Source organism: Monodon monoceros, unplaced genomic scaffold (assembly GCF_005190385.1).
Source record: "Monodon monoceros isolate NGI ecotype Baffin Bay Population unplaced genomic scaffold, NGI_Narwhal_1 Super_Scaffold_3, whole genome shotgun sequence".
NCBI classification, from domain to species: Eukaryota; Metazoa; Chordata; class Mammalia; order Artiodactyla; family Monodontidae; genus Monodon; species Monodon monoceros.
This window is the reverse complement of record NW_021703780.1, coordinates 86,734,555-86,756,464: the sequence shown is the minus strand read 5'-3', so window position 1 is coordinate 86,756,464 and position 21,910 is coordinate 86,734,555. Positions and strand designations below refer to the sequence as shown.

At 38.0% G+C, this 21,910-nt stretch overlaps 1 protein-coding gene across 1 annotated transcript in view; it reads left to right on the top strand.

The window, feature by feature from the left end:
• The window catches only part of LOC114907614 (ubiquitin-conjugating enzyme E2 Q1-like), a 72,838-nt gene that overhangs the window by 4,230 nt on the left and 46,698 nt on the right, over positions 1–21,910 (top strand). The window contains 2 exon segments of the mRNA XM_029243328.1: positions 1,211–1,289; positions 3,334–3,416. Coding sequence (XP_029099161.1) covers positions 1,211–1,289; positions 3,334–3,416 — 162 coding nt within the window.

The window sequence follows — 21,910 nt, the reverse complement described above, 5'->3', positions numbered from 1 at the left end:
AGGAAATCAGAATGTGTCACCCCAAAATATGCTACTTTGGAACACTGATTATTTTGAATTAAAAGCACTTTTGAAACAGCAGGTTCAGGAAGTTCACTCTGACCCTCATTTTTCTTCCTAAAAGCAGGAAATAATATTCCCATATATTATCTGGGAAAGGCACCCTCCCTGTACCAGGAGAAAAGAAGACATTCTTACTAGCCCAGAGATAGCACCGGAGGAATCTGCAGACAAACATTACTCCATTAGTTTCCTCCCATATTTTTGCCCAAAGGTTGCCACCCTTGGAAGCCTAAAACTGCTTTCCTTTGTCTTGTCATTTCTTTACAAATTTATTGTTCTTTGTTGAAGATGCTATATAAACTGCAATTTTAAGCACCATTTTGAGTTAATCTCGGTTTCGGTTTCTCCCATGGGATGTGTGCTGCAGGGGTTAATGGCTTTTTTGTTTGTTTTTTGTTAATTTCTCTTTCTGTTACAGGGATCTCAGAATGGTAGAGGGAAAATTACTTTTTCTCCTGTACAGTATAAAAATAGTTCTATTAGGTCCCATTTTAGCCAACTTGTTAGATAGTCCCATTCACTCTGATGCATCTGGATTCCCTTTAAATAGAAACAACACTGTTAGAGATTGAAGAGGCTGACCTAATTGACTCCTATAGTGACTGAAGGAAATGACTAATGCAGAACATATTGCAGTTTTTCCATTCATCTCCATTGACTTTGTAGCACCTCAATTTCTGCCCTGCCCCAGCCCCACCCAGTCTCTTATTTATCCGTCATCTTTTCTCTCACTGAACCCTCAAAGGAAGAAATTCGAAATAATCCTTAGCAACTAATCTGGACACATTTCAACAATGGCTTCTGCCACATTAAATATACTTCTACACCCGAGAAAGTCAACCATAACCACATCTAATTTGCAGATTAGGTAGGAGTGGACAAGCATTGTGTTCACATCTCCATACTGGATTTTCACTTTATTGAATGTGTCGTCACAAGATCAGTCAAGCATTGTTTAGCTGGACCTTTGCCTCATATACAAGTCTGATCCACTCAGGGCAGCTTCTAATGAATAGTAATACTAAAAACAATAGCAACACTTTGCCTCCTTTTTCACAGTGTTCAAACCATTTCTTTAAATATAGTCAGTGTCTCCCTGTTTTCCAATAGATACTGAATGCTTACAAATGTGTAATTACTTTCGTAGGCAGCAAATATTACTCAGTGCACGATTGCTGAAGTGGCATACCTCCTGGCATATGTTTTACCAAGGGCTGGCATAAGCCGTGAGTAGTAGAGAATCTGATCATGCTTGTTTAACAAGGTAACCTTATGTTAAATTTTAGCATATAATTTTCCAGGTGGTAATATTCTTTCTCTGAATGGTTGGTTGACTTGCTGTAGGTATAACTATTTTGAGACAAAGCTCACCCATGATCTAACAGATTTTCCCTGCCAAAGACTAAATTCCCACCCTTCACTTGAAGATTATGGTTTTTCAAAGGGGGCAAATATCTACATTTGTTTAGATTAGTCTATTCTATTTCCATCCCCTTACTTTCAGTCTGTATGTGTCTCTAGGTCTGAAGTGGGTCTCTTGTAGACAGCAAATATATGGGTCTTGTTTTTGTATCCGTTCAGCCAATCTGTGTCTTTTGGTGGGAGCATTTAGTCCATTTACATTTAAGGTAATTATCGGTATGTATGTTCCTAGTCCCATTTTCTTAATTGTTTTGGGTTCGTTATTGTAGGTCTTTTCCTTCTCTTGTGTTTCTTGCCTAGAGAAGTTCCTTTAGCAGTTGTTGTAGAGCTGGTTTGGTGGTGCTGAACTCTCTCAGCTATTGCTTGTCTGTAAAGGTTTTAATTTCTCCATCAAATCTGAATGAGATCCTCGCTGGGTAGAGTAATCTTGGTTGCAGGTTTTTCTCCTTCATCACTTTAAATATGTCCTGCCAGTCCCTTCTGGCTTGCAGAGTTTCTGCTGAAAGATCAGCTGTTAACCTTATGGGGATTCCCTTGTGTGTTATTTGTTGTTTTTCCCTTGCTGCTTTTAATGTTTTCTTTGTATTTAATTTTTGACAGTTTGATTAATATGTGTCTTGGCATGTTTCTCCTTGGATTTATCCTATATGGGACTCTCTGTGCTTCCTGTACTTGATTAACTATTCCCTTTCCCATATTAGGGATGTTTTCAACTATAATCTCTTCAAATATTTTCTCAGTCCCTTTCTTTTTCTCTTCTTCTTCTGGAACCCCTATAATTCGAATGTTTGTGTGTTTAATGTTGTCCCAGAGGTCTCTGAGACTGTCCTCAGTTCTTTTCATTCTTTTTTCTTTTTTCTGCTCTGCAGTAGTTATTTCCACTATTTTATCTTCCAGGTTACTTACCGTTCTTCTATCTCAGTTATTCTGCTATTGATCCCATCTAGAGTATTTTTCATTTCATTTATTGTGTTGTTCATCATTGTTTGTGTCATCTTTAGTTCTTCTAGGTCCTTGTTAAATGTTTCTTGCATTTTGTCTATTCTATTTCCAAGATTTTGGATCATCTTTACTATCATTATTCTGAATTCTTTTTCAGGTAGACTGCCGATTTCCTCTTCATTTGTTAGGTCTGGTGGGTTTTTATCTTGCTCCTTCATCTGCTGTGTGTTTTTCTGTCTTCTCATTTTGCTTATCTTACTGTGTTTGGGGTCTCCTTTTTGCAGGCTGCAGGTTCGTAGTTCCCGTTGTTTTTGGTGTCTGTCCCCAGTGGCTAAGGTTGGTTCAGTGGGTTGTGTAGGCTTCCTGGTGGAGGGGACTAGTGCCTGTGTTCTGGTGGATGAGGCTGGATCTTGTCTTTCTGGTGGGCAGGTCCACGTCTGGTGGTGTGTTTGGGGGTGTCTGTGGCCTTATTATGATTTTAGGCAGCCTCTCTGCTAATGGGTGGGGTTGTGTTCCTGTCTTGCTAGTTGTTTGGCATAGGATGTTCAGCACTGTAGCTTGCTGGTCATTCAGTGAAGCTGGGTGCTGGTGTTGAGATGGAGATCTCTGGGAGATTTTCGCCGTTTGATATTATGTGGAGCTGGGAGGTCTCTTATGGACCAGTGTCCTGAAGTTGGCTCTCCCACCTCAGAGGCACAGCACTGTCTCCTGGCTGCAGCACCAAGAGCCTTTCATCCACACGGCTCTGACATGTTAACCTTCAAATGGAAGAATCCTTTCTTTGTGTGAATAAAGGTGGCCTTCAAGGTCCAGGTTTCAGGGAACTGGCACAAGGTGGCCATCCCTGGTTTCACATCAACATGATCTCAGGCACAAACCTCCTTCTTTTTCCATTTTGTCTTTAAGTTACTTGTTTAAACAACCGGCCCACCGTCCCCACGACTGTCGCAGCTTCGGCTGCCGGGGCCCCTCCAGAGCTGGCAGCCTCAGTGAGGCCGCCCTCCCCTTGGGCTCCGGGGCAGTTCCGTGACGGCGGAGGGAAGAGACCCTGAGCCAGGAGTTAGATTAGTCTATTCTAGATAGACAGAGCTATGCGGATTTCCAAAGCAGCCTTCAAGAGGTGATAAATTATATTAATTTATGCCCCCAGTCTATGAGCTGACTTCATGTAGTGACATAGGAATCATACCAAATACATTTTTACTCAGATTTTTTTTTAATGGTTATTGTGTGTTTCAAAATTTCCATGCTGTGTTCCATTCATCAACTGTGCATCCTCAAATTAGATATGGCCCCTCCCAGAGCAGCTGCCTTGCATTACTGTTGTCTAAAGCTATAAACATGGTCATCATCTTTCTGATTTTGGGTGGACTTGGAGAAAAGCATGCCCAAAGAGCCTGGGACACGTATCCCTCTTCTTCAGGATAAAACAAAAACAGAAAGTGAAATGGCATGTCCAAGTTGGAATATTTAAGTTTTTGTTTGTTTCCCATCACAGAGAATGCTAATTTTTTTTCCACTCCTATGTCACACTTTCAGAAATTCATTTTTTGATATTAAATCTTTTTATTCTAGTTAATAAAAAATAAATCACAATAAAATGTGTATATGGAATAGCTATTCATCTAAATTATATAGGTTTTAAAAAATGTTTTCATTTATTCTCTTCAATTGTTAAATAAGACCTGATTTGATATTACTTTTTCATAATTCCTGAGTGATATTGGATACATAATCACTTCATTTTGATGCATATATACGCAGGAAAAAAGTAACGTCTTCCACAGAGTAAAACTTGTATTTTTAAGGTATTTTGCAGAAATGTACTCCCTAAAATCTTTGTTCCTAATCAGACACTTCAAACCACATCTCTCATCCATCATCTCTCTCTTCCTCCCTCCCCCACTCCTCTCTCTTGTTCATGCACTCATATTACTTCACTGTATAGTCTTTAGAAAAGCTATAATGTAAAACACTGTCTTCCATATGGGGGAGCATAAATAATCTATGGTTTTAAATATAGTGGCTGTCTTATGACTACATTTTTATAACAAAAAGTCGACTGAATCAAGTACTGTGACATAGAATGACCTTCTCTTTCAATCTGCAACAAATGTTATTAAGAAGGTTTTTTTTCTAATAGTTATTGCAAATGGAATTACTTGTAGCTGATAATTTAACGGTTGTGTGAAAGGCTGATGTCACAAAAGAAATACTAAACTGAATTTTAGACCTTGAATTACTGATGTCAGATTTCTGATAAATAGGATTAAAAATCAGTTAAATCTAAAGTTGTCTAGATTACTAAGACACTGATAACAGTTGAAAATAATAATTTTGGTCCTGCTAGTTTTTCTCTTTTTAAAACTCAGTAACTCACAAGTTAATTTACTTATCTCAAACTTTTGTATTTAAAAAAGAAGCACTTGAATTTATGCAATAAATCTTTTCTTTCTTCAGTTATCCTTTATTACACTTTTATCAAGGTTAAATTTTTTGCATTGATTGGTTTGAACATTTTCATTAGCATTCAATATTTCAAAAGATTACACTGACAAAAAAAAAAAAAAGCCCTATGTGTCAGATATCCAGAAACATCTTTGAATGGTAACAATATGAACAGATGAGAAAACTTGCAGACAGTTATCCAAATATACCAACTTCCAGCTGTGCAATGGCAATGCAATCGTCTGCCAGAAATTAGTTTGCTGTTTCTGTAGAAACAACCTGGTGATCACTGTCCTTATAGGAGATCTTATAGGACACTCTGCTGCACATATACAGTTGCATAATACATTGACGTGGAATGTACTTTAAACACAAGAAGCAGCTGGTTACTTTTCCTTAAAGGAAAATGAGAGAAAGACAGGAAAGGTAAGACTTTCAAAAGTAACTATTAACACATTAACTGCATTATTTTCATCCTTCATAAAATTTTATCCATTGAAAACTGAACATTTACTTTTGGAAACATATTTTAAGGAGTTCAGAGATCTTTTGGAAGTTTATCTAGGAATAGTCCAATTCACAGGGTAAGAAAAAATGCCACAGAATAAATGTGATTAGTATTTCTGAGGCAGATGAATGGCTACAGTTTCAGAATCTTATCAGTCCCTGAACTTGAACCTCAAGCCTGTAATTCCAGAAACGATAAGTGCATAGTGCTGAGAATGCATCTTCCTTAGATCCTTTAGAGTTCGTTTTTCATCCTTGGCCCTGCTAATATTTGGGACTGTTCTGTGCATTGTAGTATGTTCAGCAGCATCCCTGGCCATCTACCCACTAGATGCCAGTGGCACTTCCCATCCACATTTGTGACAACCAACAGTGCCTCCAGATATTGCCGACGTCCTCTGGCAGAGAAGGGCAAATCTGCCCCCAGTTGAGAACCCCTGAGCTAAAAGGGGAAAAAGTAATAGCCATTAAAAAATAAAACCTAGAAATTATAGTTATAATATTGCCTTAATTCAGGTTCTTCTAGAAGACAACCCTAATGCAAGTATGTGATATCATATAGTTTATTTGGGAGGTAGTCCCAGAAAGTACCAGAAGAGGAGGAGGAAACTGAGCCAGTGAAGGGAAGAAGCCAGTAGTGGTTAGTTAATGAACAGATTTCTGCCATATGCCACTGGGGCTTAATCCGACCAGGACCCCTGGGAGACTGTGAAGAACATGCCTTAGTTTTGTCCCCCTAAAAGTGAGGGACCTGAGGTATTTATTCAGCAACTTCCCTCCCTAGTTGCTTGCAGCTACTCCTGAGGTCATTGATTCTCTGGCCCTTAATGCCTGCCTTATGGAGGGTCTGGGCATTCCCTATGGTCAGAGGAAGCCCCCAGGGAGAGTGACAGGTGTTTGTAGGAGGAAGCTTTTGGTTTCTACAGCATTGGTTCTCAAAGTGTGGTTCTGGGCTGTGAGCATCAGCATCACCTGAGCACTTACTAGGAATGCAAATTCTCAAGCAGCACCCAAGATGCTGAACAGGAACACTGGAGCTGAGACCCAGCAATCTGTGTTTTACCAAGCCCTCCAAGTGACTCTCATGCCACTCGAGTGTGTGAGCCACTGGTCTAGGCAGGAGTTCTCAACCAGGGGCAGTTTTGTTCCCCAGGGGTCATTTGTCAACGTCTGCAGACATTATTGGTTGTCATAACTTGGAGAAGGAGAGTACTACTGGCTGGTGGATAAGGCTAGGAATTCTGTGAAACACCCTACGTAGAAGAGGACAGCCCCATAATAAAGACTTAAATTGCTTAAAATGTCAACAGCACCAAGGCTGAGAAATCTTGGTTTAGGTGAATGAGGAGTGACGAAGAAATAAGGGCAGGGCATCAACAGTAGCTCCCATATTACGAGCTTCACTTTTTTGTGCTTGTTTAATTTTCTTCCAAGTGCTGTTATGGTTTCAATATTGCAATAATCAAAAACAGCCAATTAATCCATCCATATTTCATGTACACACTGCTGTTTGCCTTATGTCTTTTCACTCTGGTAAGACACTTCCACTCAGTAAGCTTCCTTTTCACTGCTCTTCGACTAGTCTCCTTGGAATGTCCTTTTCTCTTGAGGGAGACATTATGCTCTTGCAGAAATCCCTTATCTTTCTTTGCTGTATATAGCTAAAATTGCTGTCACCATCCCATTGTCTCCTGTCATGTTTTATCTAGCGATTTCTAACCTAAGGGCTCCCTTCAGGAATGCGGGTTCCCTTCCCTGTGAGCGGGATTCTGTCTAATCATCAATCTGCTCAGTTCCCAGCTCCTATAAACTTCAGAAAAGGTGTAAGCGTTAATAGCTCCTCTCTGATTTTAGTTCCTCAGTTTCAGGTGAATAAAGCTGCCATTGAAATTCTCTGGTATCATTCAACATTGTAACAAGGCACCTTGAATACAAACATAGTAACTAATGTGCCTTGGAATTTACTTCAGGGTAGCATATTCATTTAGAATATATAGACCCACACATGGTGGATGTGCTGTTCTCACTGCTGCTGTAAACGCCAACAGTCAGCAATCATTCTGTTTCAAGCAGGGTATGCTAAGTACTTTGCAAACTGTGACAGACAGAATTTTAGCTCCCATGACTTTGCCCTCTGGTGTTACCTTCATGAATATGTTACATGCATAATATAGTTGGCAGATGTGATGAAGGCTACTGATGAGTTGACCTTAAAATAGCCATGGTAGCCTGGATGCCCAGGTGAACTCAGTATCATCACATGAGCTCTAACAGGTAGAACTAGAAGGGAAGTCAGAGAGATGTTGAACACAAGAAGGGTTCTTTGTGCTGTTTCTGGCTTTGAAGATGAACGGGGCACAAGCCAGGGAATGAAGGTGTCCTTTAGAAGTTGAGAATGTTTCCCGGCTCACGGCCAGTAAGGAAATGAGGACCCTAGTCCTACCACTATGGATCCAAATTCCTGTAACAACTTGAATAAGCCTGGAAACAGATTCTCCCCAGAGCCTCCAGATGAGAGCACAGACCAGCCAAGACATGACACCTTAATTTCAGCCTCATGAGACCCTAAACAGATCACCCTACTGAGCCTGCCTGATCTTCTGACCTACAGAACTGTGGGGTAACAAAATGCGTGTTGTGTTAAGATACCAAGTTTGTGGTAATTTATTATGCAACAATTGGAAGCTAATGCACAAACAATATTTCCCTTTATGCTCATGGCAACACTCAAGGGAAGGCTTTCTACCTCCATAATTGAGAAAACGGAGGCTTAGAAATACTGAGTATCTTCATCGAGGTTTCAAAGTTGATACGTTAGAGAGTTGGGGTCAGAATTTAGATATTTGCCACCAAAGACCATAGCCTTACCTATTTAATGCTGCCTTCAAAAGGCACACTGTCAGAAGTCTAGAGCAAGTTGTCTTAATTTATTGGTTTATTTGGTGGTATTTCCTAATGGATTTGAACAATTGAGTCATTCACACTAAGATTAGATAAGTCTAGTTAGGAAAAAATAATCCATAAATCACACAGGCATTAGAATAAATGACTTCCCAGGTTTTTGGCTGCTAAATGCTATCTAAAACTGACCTGGAGAATGTGATTATAAGATAAAGCCTGCAATACGGTTGAAATAAGCATAAACAGAACACTATGCTCCAGTTAAAACAATTCATTTCACTTAGTACAAGGTAAGAGTATTGATGCCATAGCAGCCTTTATGGATATGTGGTCTTCTTTCATTCTTTCCCTAAATTCTTTCAAATCTAATACTAGATTAATTCTTTTGAAAGCAGCTGATTCTCTTAAGTCAACATTAAAGACCTCCCCACAAAGACATTTTAAAAACTGGAAAATTTGTCATAACATTATGCAATGTTGAAAGACCTTTTCTTCGTTCTTCAGGTTCTTATTTAATGATGCACAGCAGGTATCATAAGGCCTTTTATATAAATACAGTTGTACTTAATTCAGCTAGAGAAACGTGAAAGTGAACGCATTAAGTGCTACACATTTTTATTTCACATGTAATGCCTAGAGAAAGAAAGGCTACCAAAAGAGGTTAAAAAAATGAAGATGAATAAATAAAATATGTTCAAGACAGAATAACAATCTGGGACCAGCTGCTGCTGAACAAACATTTATTATTACCATCCGTCTGAGGTTTCATAGAAAATAGACACCAAGCAGGAAATGCATGTCTGATAATCAAATATGCAAAGCTCCTGACTCCTAACGATAATCGTTTCCCAGAGAACCACTTGAACCTATTTAAGTAACACATAAATAACTCAAAGCTTGTGTTGGGATAAAAGGAACAGAGCTCAAATCTGTACACAAGCAGACCAAGAAATAAATTCCACATTATTTTGGCAGGGATACCCCCTAGAACTTCAGGATCTCTCTAGTTTGTCCTAAGCTTGAAGGTTTGAAAGTATCTTTCTGGTGAGCTGAATGGTTGGGAGATCTGACCCTTTCTCACAGTCTATCCTGCTACCCCCTTGATCTGAGCCATCTTCATCTCCCAACTGGATTACTTCAGAGCCTGCACATGAGTCTCTTGCTTCCACAGTTGACTCTTCTGTAAACTGGCTGCAACATACTAGCCAGAGCAATCCATTTAAAATGAAAGTAAGTCGGGCCATTCCTCCTCTTAAAACCATCCACTGGATCCCCATTTCATTCAGAATCAATGTCTAGGTCTTCAAACACGCACAGTCTGTCCCACCTCCTACACCCCTTGCCTCCTTGACCTCAGTCCTTACTGCTCTCTTTAATCTCACTCTGTTCCACACACCTCGGTCTCTTTGCTGTTCTTCAAACAAGTCAGGCAAGCTTCCACATTAAGGTCTCTGGTACTTCCTGTGCAACTCTTCCTCTCCCTGCATGATTCTTTGTTCAAATGTTCAAATTTCTTAAAGCAACCTGCCCTCCCACTCATATTGACAAAAACAGCCTACTACATTACACCTGATTCCTCTTATGCTGCTTTAGTTCTTATTTTGCCTCATACTACTCACCAACTTCTACCACGCCATATAATTCACTTAGGTTTATTGTTGATTATCTCATTTCTTCCACTAGAATTGAAAGTCTAAGAGGACAGAGTCTTTGCAGATGTGTAGAAGAGTAGTCTCCAAGAGAAATATGAGAGCCACATATATAATTTAAAGTTTTCTGGAAGCTTCATTAAAACAGTAGAAGGCAACAGGTGAAATAAATGTAAAATGTATTTATTACATGTAAAAATCTAATGTATCTGCAAAATATATAATTTCTATATATGGTCCTGGCCACATTTCAAGTGATCAACAGCCACACATGGCTATTGATACTGGCATTGGATAGCCCAAATCCAGAAAAATCCCGACACACACTTACTTCTGAATATGTTGGAAAAAAATGAGTCAATGAGGTTCTGAGTGTCCCCTCTGAAGTTACCTGCACTGTGGCAATTGATCACTGTTCTGTCCTTGTCATGGTCCACATCTCAGTGTGAACAGGCTCAGCACTCTCTCCTGTAGCCCATCACTGGTCACACTGTGCTTAGTAAGCCACTGCAAGAGGTTTCCTTCTAAGTCCCACGAATGACTAAATTCTCTAACTTTATTTTCTAAGATATATCAGCAGCAGTTGCTATCTGTGCCCTACTCATATTCTGACCTTTATCACCTAGAAGAACCTGTTTTCTTCTAACTGTAAGTTCCTACTCTTCTTTCCCTGAGAATATTTTCTTTCCACTGGAATGCATTTTGCTACATACACCATAGGCTGAAAATTGACCCCCACTGGGAGCGTCCTCAACCAGTGACTCATGAGATCTGGTATACATACGCATGAGTGTTGGTGGATAAATCCTTGCCCACTAGGTGGGATAACTCAGAGCTGTGTGTTTCATCTTGTCTCAGAATTTCCACAGAAGCATCAAGTTCCATTTACTCATGTGGTAGATGATTTGAAATGCAACATTTATTGGCTGCCTTTCCTTCCCTTTTATACTTCTCCACTCTTTCAGCATTTCCTCAAATCATCTCCCAGAAGTTCATTTGCATTCAAATCCTTGTCTTATATTCTGCTCTGAGGGAATCCAATCTAAGACATACCCTCTGAAAAAGGTCTCCGTGAAACAGTGATACAAATGAAAATTATTTTAGTGGCCTAGAAATAAACATTGAAGTCAAGGAATAAACTTAAGAATGCGATGAAATCCATATTTGATAAACTGATCATGTCTTTTGAATAAGAATAACAAGTACAATAGAAGAAATTATTGTAAGGTACTTGTAGAGAGAGGATTTTGAACTCCATTCAGTGAATATATATAATAAATTCATTGTCAGTGTTAGTTAAAATAGGCAAAGATGGGAGATTATAAATTGGTACAGCCACTATGGAAAACAGTATGCAGGTTCCTCAAAAAATTAAAACTAGAACTACCATAAAGTAATTCCACTTCCAGGAATATATATCCGAAGGAAACAAAAATACTAACTTGAAAAGGTATCTGCACCCCCATGTCTATAGCAGCATTATTTATAATAGCCAAGGCATGGAAATAAACTAAGTTTTGTCCATCAGTGAATGACTGGATAAAGACCTTGTGGTGTGTGTGTAAGTATGTGTGTGTGTGTATATACATATATATATATATAATTCAGCCATAAAAAATGAGGAACCCATACCACTTTCAACAACATGGATGGATGGTCCTTAAAGGCATTATGATAAGTTAAATAAGTCAGAAAGAGAAAGGCAAATACTGCATGATCTCACTTATATGTGGAATCTAAAATACTTTAAAAAAACCCCACCAAACTCAGAAAAAGAGATCACATTTTTGATTATCAGAAATGCAGCATGGGGTTAGGGGAAATTGGAGGAAGATGGTCAAAACGTACAAACTTCCAGTTTTCAGATAAATAAGTACTAGGGATATAAGGTACAACGTGATGACTGTAATTAACACTATGATATTTAGGGAAGTTGTTAAGAGAGTAGATCCTAAGATTTCTCATCACAAGCAGAATGTTTTTTGTATCTATATGAGAAGATGGATGTTAGCTGAACCTATTGTGGTAATCATTTACCAATATATGTAAATCAAGCCATCATGCCATACACCTTAATCTTATAGTGATGTATGTCAATTATTTCTCAATAACAGTGGAAAAAATAAAAAGAAGCAAAGACAGACAGTTTCCAGTTCAACAGTACCTACTCAGTGTAGATTATGGGCACAGCACAAGGATAAGTGATGAAATGTAAAACATTAAGTGCTATTCAATTTAACTGTGGTTATTATAATCATTGTTATAAAAATAAAAGCAGATAACATTTGTTCAGTTCCTAAGATATATAAAGGATTTTACATATTTTATCTCATTTCAACTTCCCAATAAACATATGGACAGAGAATTCCATCTCCAGTTATTAAAAATGGACACTGAGGTTCAGAAATATGAACACATGCAAATCTAGAGAACAGATAACTGGTAGAGTCAGGAAATATATCCAGATATATCTGACTTTGCTGTATTTTGGTAACTTAGCATCCATTTTGCCTTCTGCTCGCAGTCACTTGGCAGCCCACCTCTCCTCCACTCATCATGTGTACAGCAGGTGTGGGGCCTTCATGGGGAGAGCATGCGGTACAGTGTCAGCCTGTGATGGCTCATGATAGACTGGAATCAACAAGGTGCCATAGCACATGTGCTAGGACACCTGGGAAAGGAACTCACATCTTTCCTGGAGGATTTAAATCTGAGTTAAAGATAAGTTTTGCAAGAGCTAACATCATATGTAAACACAAGAAGAGCTAGATGCAGACAAGATGGATGAAGAAACTGGTTCCTGTGGGGACATCTCTTGAGCCTCTTCCTTAATTGAGTGTAACACCACTGCTACTCCCATAGGATAACAGCTGCATGAGACAGTTAATTCCATTATGAGTTAATCCAGTTTTTGTTTGACTTTTCTGTTTCTTACAACTGAAGAGAAAACGACTAATACAGAGGCCTAAAGTCTCTCTCGCAGTCACAGGCTTTGTCTTCTAGAACTGTGTGACCTCTTTCAAACACGCAGGAAACAACATTCTGGGGTCATTTTGTAAGGATGTTATTACATTTACTTTTCTTTCTTTTTTTTTTTTTAACATCTTTATTGGAGTATAATTGCTTTACAATGTTGTGTTAGTTTCTGCTTTATAACAAAGTGAATCAGCTATACATATACATACATCCCCATATCTCCTACATTTACTTTTCTTTCTTTTAACACTACACATAATTTTCCCTTTATGGAAATCTATACGTTCATGATTTTTCATTCTATATATTCAGAGATCTTTTTAACAGACAATGCAAATTTGTTTTCCATTCTACCAGAGTAGGTTTTATTGAAAAGGATATATACTCTTCCAATTATTATGCTTTCACCCTTGCCTTCATACAGCCTGTTCTCAACATAACAACCAGAGTGATTTTGTTTTGGAAAAACGGCAACAAAATGATACCACTACACACCCACTAGGATGGCTATAATAAAAACATAGACAGTAACAAGTGTTGGTGAGGATGGGAGAAATTAGAACCCCCATACAGTAATGGTGGGAATGTAAAATGATGCAGATGTAGGGTGGTGGTTCTTCAGAAATTTAAATATGGAGTTACCATGTGACCCAACAATTCTACTCCTACATGTATACTCAAAAGAACTGAAAAAAAGGTACTCAAACAAATACTTGTACATGAAGGTGGAAACAACTGATGAATGGATCACCTGATGACTGGATAAACCAAATGCAGACTACACATATCGTGGAATATTATTCAGCCATAAAAGAAATGAAGCACTGATATACACTACAGAGTGGATGAACCTTGAAAACATTATGCTAAGTGAAAGAAGCCATACACAAAAAGTCATATATTGTGTGATTCTACTGATATAAAATCTCTAGAACAGGTAAATCCATAGAGACAGAAAAACTGGTGTTTTCCATGCCATGGAAGGTTGAGGGATGACTGCTGAATAGGGAAAGGGTTTTCTTTTGGGGTTACAAAATATTTTGGAACTAGATAGAGGTGGCAGTTGTATAGCATTGTGAATGTAGTAAATGCCACTGAACTGTGGACTTTAAGACGGTTATTTTATATTATTTGGATTTTACCATTTTTTCTAAGCGGGGGAAAAATGGCAGTTCAAATCACTCATCTGGTCAAACCCTCTGATAACTTCCCAACCCACTTATGGTAAAACACACTCATTATCGTGCCCTGCAAAGAACCCACACAGTCTGCTCCTCTGTCACTTCTCTCTGACCCTTGTGTTCTACTTTCTTCCTCTTTCATTTCACACCAGCCTCCTTGCCATTCCTTAAATGCTCAGATATGCCCCCCCACCCTACTCCCAGGGCTTTTGAACTTGCTGTTCCCTCTTCCTGGAATGCTCTTCCTCCAGATGTCTGCATGACTCACTTCTTCCCCTCTTTTGAAACTCTGCTCAGCTGTTACTTTTGAAGTGAGTTTTGGGGGGTTTTTTTAACCAAAGAGTTTAAATTGTGTACCCTCACTCAGCCGGGGGAGTTATCATCATCCATTTCACTATATATTTTATATTTTATTTAATTCCATTCCAGAATGTAAAGTCCAGGAGGACAGGACCTAAGCCAGTGGCTGGCACATCGTAGGCACTGTAGTCGTTCTACAAATACTGACTTCCATCTATCTCTGTGCTCCACGAATCACTCTGATTACAACAGTTAGGTGGAGAAAAAGGCAACTGTGTTATTTGCGTGACTCACCACTTGGGGTGAGTGGTTTTGGAGCTGGCAGTGAGGGCAGCACCTTCCTGGTCAGGGCTCAGGCAACAGCTCCTTTGGAGGCCCAGTACTATAATGAGTTTTGAGAATCATTCCTAGAAGCTAAGAACAGAGTTTGTTTCTTCAGTCTTCCCAAACATTCTATCAGCTTTTGAAGCCCCTTAAGGAATCCCTCGGTGCTTAATCTAGTAAGAATGTATGGATTCTGTTTCTTCAAATGAGAACCTTGACTGATACAGTATGATACAGGTGAAGAAAATCCAGAAGTTAGTCTGCGTTCACTTTAATAAGCTGTCCTATTGTTCAGTCAAGCAAATATCTAATATCTCAAGAGTGCTTACTTCTAAATATATATATACACACGTATATATAATAGGTAAACAAACATATATATTTATATATAATACATACTAATTAGTAACAGCAAACAATAAATTATGTAGATATATATTATATAGATATAGATATAAAATTCGATGCAGAGAATTTCTGCTCCCAGCACCCTTTTTAAAATGTGTGCTAAATTTTTAAAACATCTACCCCAAAAGTGAGTAATTTACTTGTTTCTGCTGGATACCAGAATTGGTATCCATGAGCAGCACTATTTAGTTAGTTCCAAATATCCTTTTACTCCATTTCTGTACCAATCAACTGTTGTTGCTTAACCAAGAACCATGGAACTTGTTGGTGACAATAAGCAATTATCACACGTCTCTGGGTCAGCTGGTTGGTGGCCAACTCAGCTAGAGAGAGACGGCCTGAGTGACTCCACAACAAGCTGTAGGTCTGGTTGAGTTTGACTCCTCACTTAGGTCTGCTCCCTGTGAAGGAGCAACCATTTCCCAGCGAAAGATGTTTTCATTTGATTGCAGAAGAGCCGGTGCAAATAGACAAGTCTTCTTAAGGCCTAGGTTCAGAACTGGCCATGGTCACTTTTCCGCATTCCACTGGCTAAAGCAAGTCTTATGCAATATAGAAAGGCCAAGAAGTGGAAAGCACACTCCACAGCCTAAAGACTCCATCATACCATCTCTAGCTTTCATATTTGGAGGCTCAGAGCAATCAGAAAGCAGGCTCTAATTTTATTATTAGTTCTATTAACATTACTTTTGAATAATTGGGGAGATAAATTTGATAGCTTTTGTTTTAAAAAATTAGCAATCAAAATACACTTAATAATGTAAGAGCTTACTTTTTATAAGTCATTTACATGTACATTATAAGGAAGTTTATGGAAACTCCTGAATACCACCAGGCAGTACATTTCCCTTTTGTTTAACAAAGGAATACCTTTACCGGGCACGTAGGTCGAGTCGAATTCTGAGTCTTTCAATTTCAGGAAGGCACAGAAGATGACCATAAATTTATAAAATATGACATTTTAATCAAGCTCTTGGCTAATTATATTCTACTGCACTTACAGGAAAAACAGGAGATGTCAGATTGGTGTAGAAATGAGCACAAAATTGTCCTTAGTACTTCACTGATCATTATGAATACCGTGGTATCAAATTACCCAGAAAAGAGAGTAGTAAATCCTTCATAAAGTCATATTTCCAATTTTCTTTTCAATTTCATTTTGGAGTAAATTTGGATACAGGTTTATTCAAAAGCTGACATTTCCTTTCAGTTCATCTTTTCTGTGCAAAGACATGTAGCATTGGAGACCATTAAGCTACGGAAGCATGAAATCAACTAGAAATTATTATTTTAATTCTAGGCACTTGTGCATAACCGGATGCACACTGTGCCAACTAAACCTTCATCAGGACTCTACCTAGTATTATGCATGCTAATGGGGCTTGAAGTTTGGAATGCAGATGTGTGGGGATGCAACCAAAGAGCTACGCTCCAAATCAAGAGATTAGTTGCCTGTCCCCAGAGAATTATCAGCTACTGAACTAAGAACTGAGGCAAAACATATGACACTCCTCTGTGGTCACTTGGCTTTTCTCCTCGGTGATGTAACTGAACTAACCTGACCTGGTTTTCTAAAGACATATTATATGAGATGTTCACAACGCACTGCTGTTCTATTAAGAGATTTTTCCCCTCCCAAAAAAGCTAATGGGGGCTTCCCTGGTGGCTCAGTGGTTAAGAATCTGCCTGCCAATGCAGGGGACACGGGTTCGAGCCCTGGTCTGGGAAGATCCCACTTGCCACGGAGCAGCTAAGCCTGTGTGCCACAACTGCTGAGCCTGCACTCTAGAGCCCACGAGCCACAACTACTGAAGCCCGCGCGCCTAGAGCCCATGCTCTGCAACAAGAGAAGCCACCGCAGTGAGAAGCCTGCGCACTGCAACGAAGACCCAACACAGCCAAAAATAAATTAATTTTAAAAAGCTAGTGATATTTTCTATATCCAAATATGCAAAGGTAACTGACCAAAGGTTCTAGCCATTCTTTCAGCTCAAGGAAGCAATAACTGAGTTTTTTACATCATTCTGTTCTACATTTTTTCCACAAAGTAATCTCCCTTTCCAATGAACTATTTGCTGATATAAGTTACAATTTAAAGGGAGTGGATGGTAAAGAGCAGAAAAGTTATTATGTATTTTATTACTTTTTTGTCTCCTGGAAAGAGGAGGGTCAGTGTGCACAGCAAGGAGAATTGATAGTAAAGTAAAATCACTGTGGCACTCACCACAAAGCACCTGTTAAAAGCAGGGCATGTTGGGACAAAGTGAGAGAGTAACACTGACATATATACACTACCAAATGTAAAATAGATAGCTAGTGGGAAGCAGCTGCATAACACTGCTGATCAGGGAGATCAGCTCAGGTGCTCTGTGACCACCTAGAGGGGTGGGATAAGGAGGGTGGGAGGGAGATGCAAGAGGGAGGGGATATGGGGATATACGTATGCATGTAACTGATTCACTTTGTTATACAGCAGAAACTAACACATCACTGTAAAGCAACTATACTCCAATAAAGTTGTTAAAAAATAAAAGCTGGGCATGTTTATCTTCTTTAGACTTGTATTACATTTGAAAATGAAAATATCACAGGACTAGAAAAGGCTTCAGAAGGCACCATGTCCATTCTTACATTCTCAGATCAGACCACAAAGAAACAAGCAAGGGAGTGATTAAGATTTGAATTGCAATTCTGTATTTTTTTTCCTCGTGCAATCTAAGAAGCCCTAGGTTTAAAGAAATCAAATCCTGGTGTTTTGTGTCACTTACTAACTGAATGTCTCAGACAATCTGCATTTCTGACATCCTCAGCTTTATATCTAAAATCTGGTCACAAAGAAGATGGATTAAGAATATAAAATTATGAGAGAATTATTTATCCCCCCCTTTTTTTCTTTCCAAGGTAGGGATTCCACTTAATTTCTTTTCTTAGGGATATTAAATGATAGAGAGAGAGAGAGGGAGAGGGAGAGGGATAGATATATATATATAGAGAGAGAGAGGGAGAGGGAGAGGGAGAGGGATAGATATATATATAGAGAGAGAGAGAGAGGGAGAGGGAGAGGGATATATATATATATATAGAGAGAGAGAGAGAGAGAGGGAGAGGGATACATATATATATATATATATATATATATACAGAGAGAGAAGAGATAGAGAGATAGGAAGGAAGAAAAAAACTTCTTTTTAAAATATTGCAATCAATACTTTAGGAAAAAAAAACACTGTTCTTTCTTTAACCAACTGTAGTTCTTTGGATAGGAAATATATGTTCCAAAAAAGAAACTAACCCGAGAAAAATACATTTCCCAGCTCAAGGTTCTTAAAGATTGTGTGAATTTTTCCAAAGCTATCCATCTTGCTAAGACTTTTTCTGAATGATTTTATCTAGACAAATAAGAGACTGCAATGTTATGATTTTAGGTCCTCTAGAAAGGATGTTTAATGACCTTCTGCCTCATTTTTCAGCATTTAAAGTATCAGTTCTCAGCAGAATTAAATTAAAATTAGAATCCCATAAATTTTGCCAAGTAACAACAAAAGGATGTGTGACCATCCTGTTAATGATAGCATGCTTTGCTGAGTTACCATCGGAATTGAACTGACTCCTGTGGGATGTGCTACATTGAATTATAAAGGGATTCTAAACCATAAACTTTTCCAAAGTTGTAACACACAGGACTATGAAAGTATATCTCCCAAGCTACAGTTTGGGGAATTAAATAACATAGTTGCAGAATATCATTACAAATGTAATAGAGAGATAAGATTTTACTTTCATATCCTTGAATTTGCTGATTACACACTTATTCACTTTTTTTTCTGGAATATGTCAGTTGTGTAGTTTTGTTTGTCTTAAAGTGTGTCAAGCTAGTATTTATTAACGTCTTTTCAGTTTTAGATTTCTGTTGAATTTTTAAAGAAAAATTGTGCTTGTGTTTTTGCCTAAGTGTTCAAATTTATTTATAATACTATTCATTATGTACTAGAAGCTATCTAAATCGTGCTTAAGATTTTCAAATGCCTGATCTAAAATGGAAATTGCATTCAGAGACACAAGAGAGAATTACTGTGTTTTTTTTAATAATTTACTAAGCTAAGAAAACCCAACGACCAAAACCCTTGGATACACCCTGTAAAGTTGATGTGTCAAATATCAGGGTAGTTTTCTATTTCCATTTGCAAATAAAAGATGTGGATCACAGTTAATCCTTGCTGTAAAGACTGCATCCTTGACTTCATCAGTTATTAAAAAGCTAGGGAGAAAACCAAAGGCAGCAGTGAAAGGGGCTGGAATTATTTGGAAGAGATCTTCCGTGCTATAATTTTCAGATAAGGACTGAATTATAAATGAACCTGTGAAACTTGGCAAGGTACTGCCTTTAACTTCCACGCTGTGCAGTATGCCTGTGCAGAGGAAAATCCCGTTCGAAGAGATTAGCAGAAGTGGTTTGTATGTGATCACAGCAGCTGAGATGATGTGTGACTCTTTCCTAGCTTAAAGTGGATTAGCAAGACTTAAAAGATGGAAAATTGTTTTGTGTGAAGCTCACCATGCTTTTGGAAACATAAATGAAATAGTCTTAGGAACTTAAATCTGATTTCTATTAGTTGGATATGGTGAAAACCCCCCTCTAAAAGTTTAAACAAAAAAGGGATTGCGGCTTGCCTTTATTCACATTGGCTAATGATTGTTACACGTTTGAAAACAATTTCTTAGGATTTTTTTTTAAGGTTTTGGATTCATTTATGTGAATATCACTTTACATGTTCTGGGATATAGTTCTGTGAAATAGAACATTGGGTAAGAAATAAAATAATGAAATTTTGCTCCCAACTAGCCATTGTCTATCTGGATGGCCTTGGGTAAAACACTTACCTTTTCTTAGTTTTTGCATTCTTACCTATAATATGGGAAAATGTATACCCCACAACCCTTAAAATTTTGCAGAGTGTATCAATTATACTGTGCATCTGAAACAGTTTTTAAAGCAATGAAATATTCTTTAAGTTTTAGGTATTACTGTTTTTCATATCTTTGCTTGTAACTATTGACAACTTCTATTATGTTCACATAATAAACCTATGAATCAAAGTATTATTTCTCTGAAAACCTCTATTTCATAACAAAGAGAGGAAGACTGAGGATGAGTTATATAGGACAAAGCAGATCACTGGGGTGGTTGAATATTGTTTTACTCCCCTTCTGCCATCAAGATATATCATTCCGTCTCACCAGGTAGTTTAGGTTGCCTGTAAGCTATCAGACCTCACTTCATTTTTCACAAATATAAGAAAATAAAAGTTATAGCACATGTTTAATAGTGACCCATGGACTATATATCTTTTCCAAAGAAACAGTGTCTTAAAAAGGCAAGAGGGCCCACAAAGGGCATATGTCTTTATTTTTATTTGGCCTCCAGATGTCCAGCATTTGGTGTCCTCTTTTTTGTCAGTCTTTACCAAGAGCAAGATACTTTTCAGCAAACTATCAAAGTTGTTAAGATTATAAATATGAGTCAACCATCTGTTTTTATATCCCCTTTTTCTTCATTGACTTTTGACAGGTGCTTAGAGAAAGAAATATTTCAGAGCCCTGACGTTTTTGTAAAAAATAAAGAGGCCTATTGACCAAGTACTACGGCACTCTGGTAAAAGTTTAAGCTCAGCTTCTAGAATTTGGAGAATCCAAAAAACAGCACCTGGTCTGTTCAGTGATCACTTTACCAGCCACCGTGTTTCAACATAGAAGGAGAATCCTCAATTAAAAACAAAATCAAATAAAAAAACAAAACAGAATACACTGAAAAGACAGATGATCGCAAATCACAGCAAAAGTACACGTTACTCAACCACAACATTCTTCTAAAATTATAAACTTTTTGATCTGATTCAGATTTGTACCTTAGATATCTATACTGGTTATAAAGTGGAAACTATGAAGAATTCATATATTCGAAGTAGAGGAATGGTCCTTGGGAAGCATGGCATAAAATCTAAGCCAGAAAATAATACATACCACATTGATCCTTTTCAGTCACTATCTCAATTAGTGATTTAATCCCAGTAATTTTGTGTCCATTTTTCTGATAACAGACAGATATTTAGGGAGCTTAACAAACAGAAATTTGTTTGACTCTCAAACAAATTTGTTTGACTCTGAAATTTGACTCTCAAAAGTCTGAATCCAAAGACTGTTCGGACTCCCATAGAATACATCATGATGAAACAAAGTAGTCGGCCATTTTTACCAATTAAAAAATAGCTTACAATTATCATTAATATTATAAACACATTTATGACATATTAAATGCAAAAATATAAGACCATAACAAAAAAGCAGAATACTATAATGTGCACGTGTTATTCCTCAAATATTATAGTACAGTATATTATAGTATATACTATACTATGCGTATAGTATAGTATAATCAAGCCTTTGCTGATGCAGCTTCCATCTAGTTGTGGACTTAAAGAAAGGCTATCTAGAATTATTGGGTAACTGCTGGAAAGCCGACATCTTCAATGAGAAAAGTCATAACCATCTGAAAGATGAAGCTTTTGTAGTGGATATTTGAGTGAGGTGCAGCAATTCAAATACCTATTGCTAGGCATATCACCCACTAGACCAATGTAACCAGGCCCAATGCCTTTGTTCAAACTGGTGAGAATGAAGCAATCTTTTTTTCAACAGATTTGCACATGAGAGAATGGAAGCCTGTTTTAAATGACCACGTGACTCTGATAATGATTTAGCAGATTTGAAAAATAAGAAAGAAACCAGGTA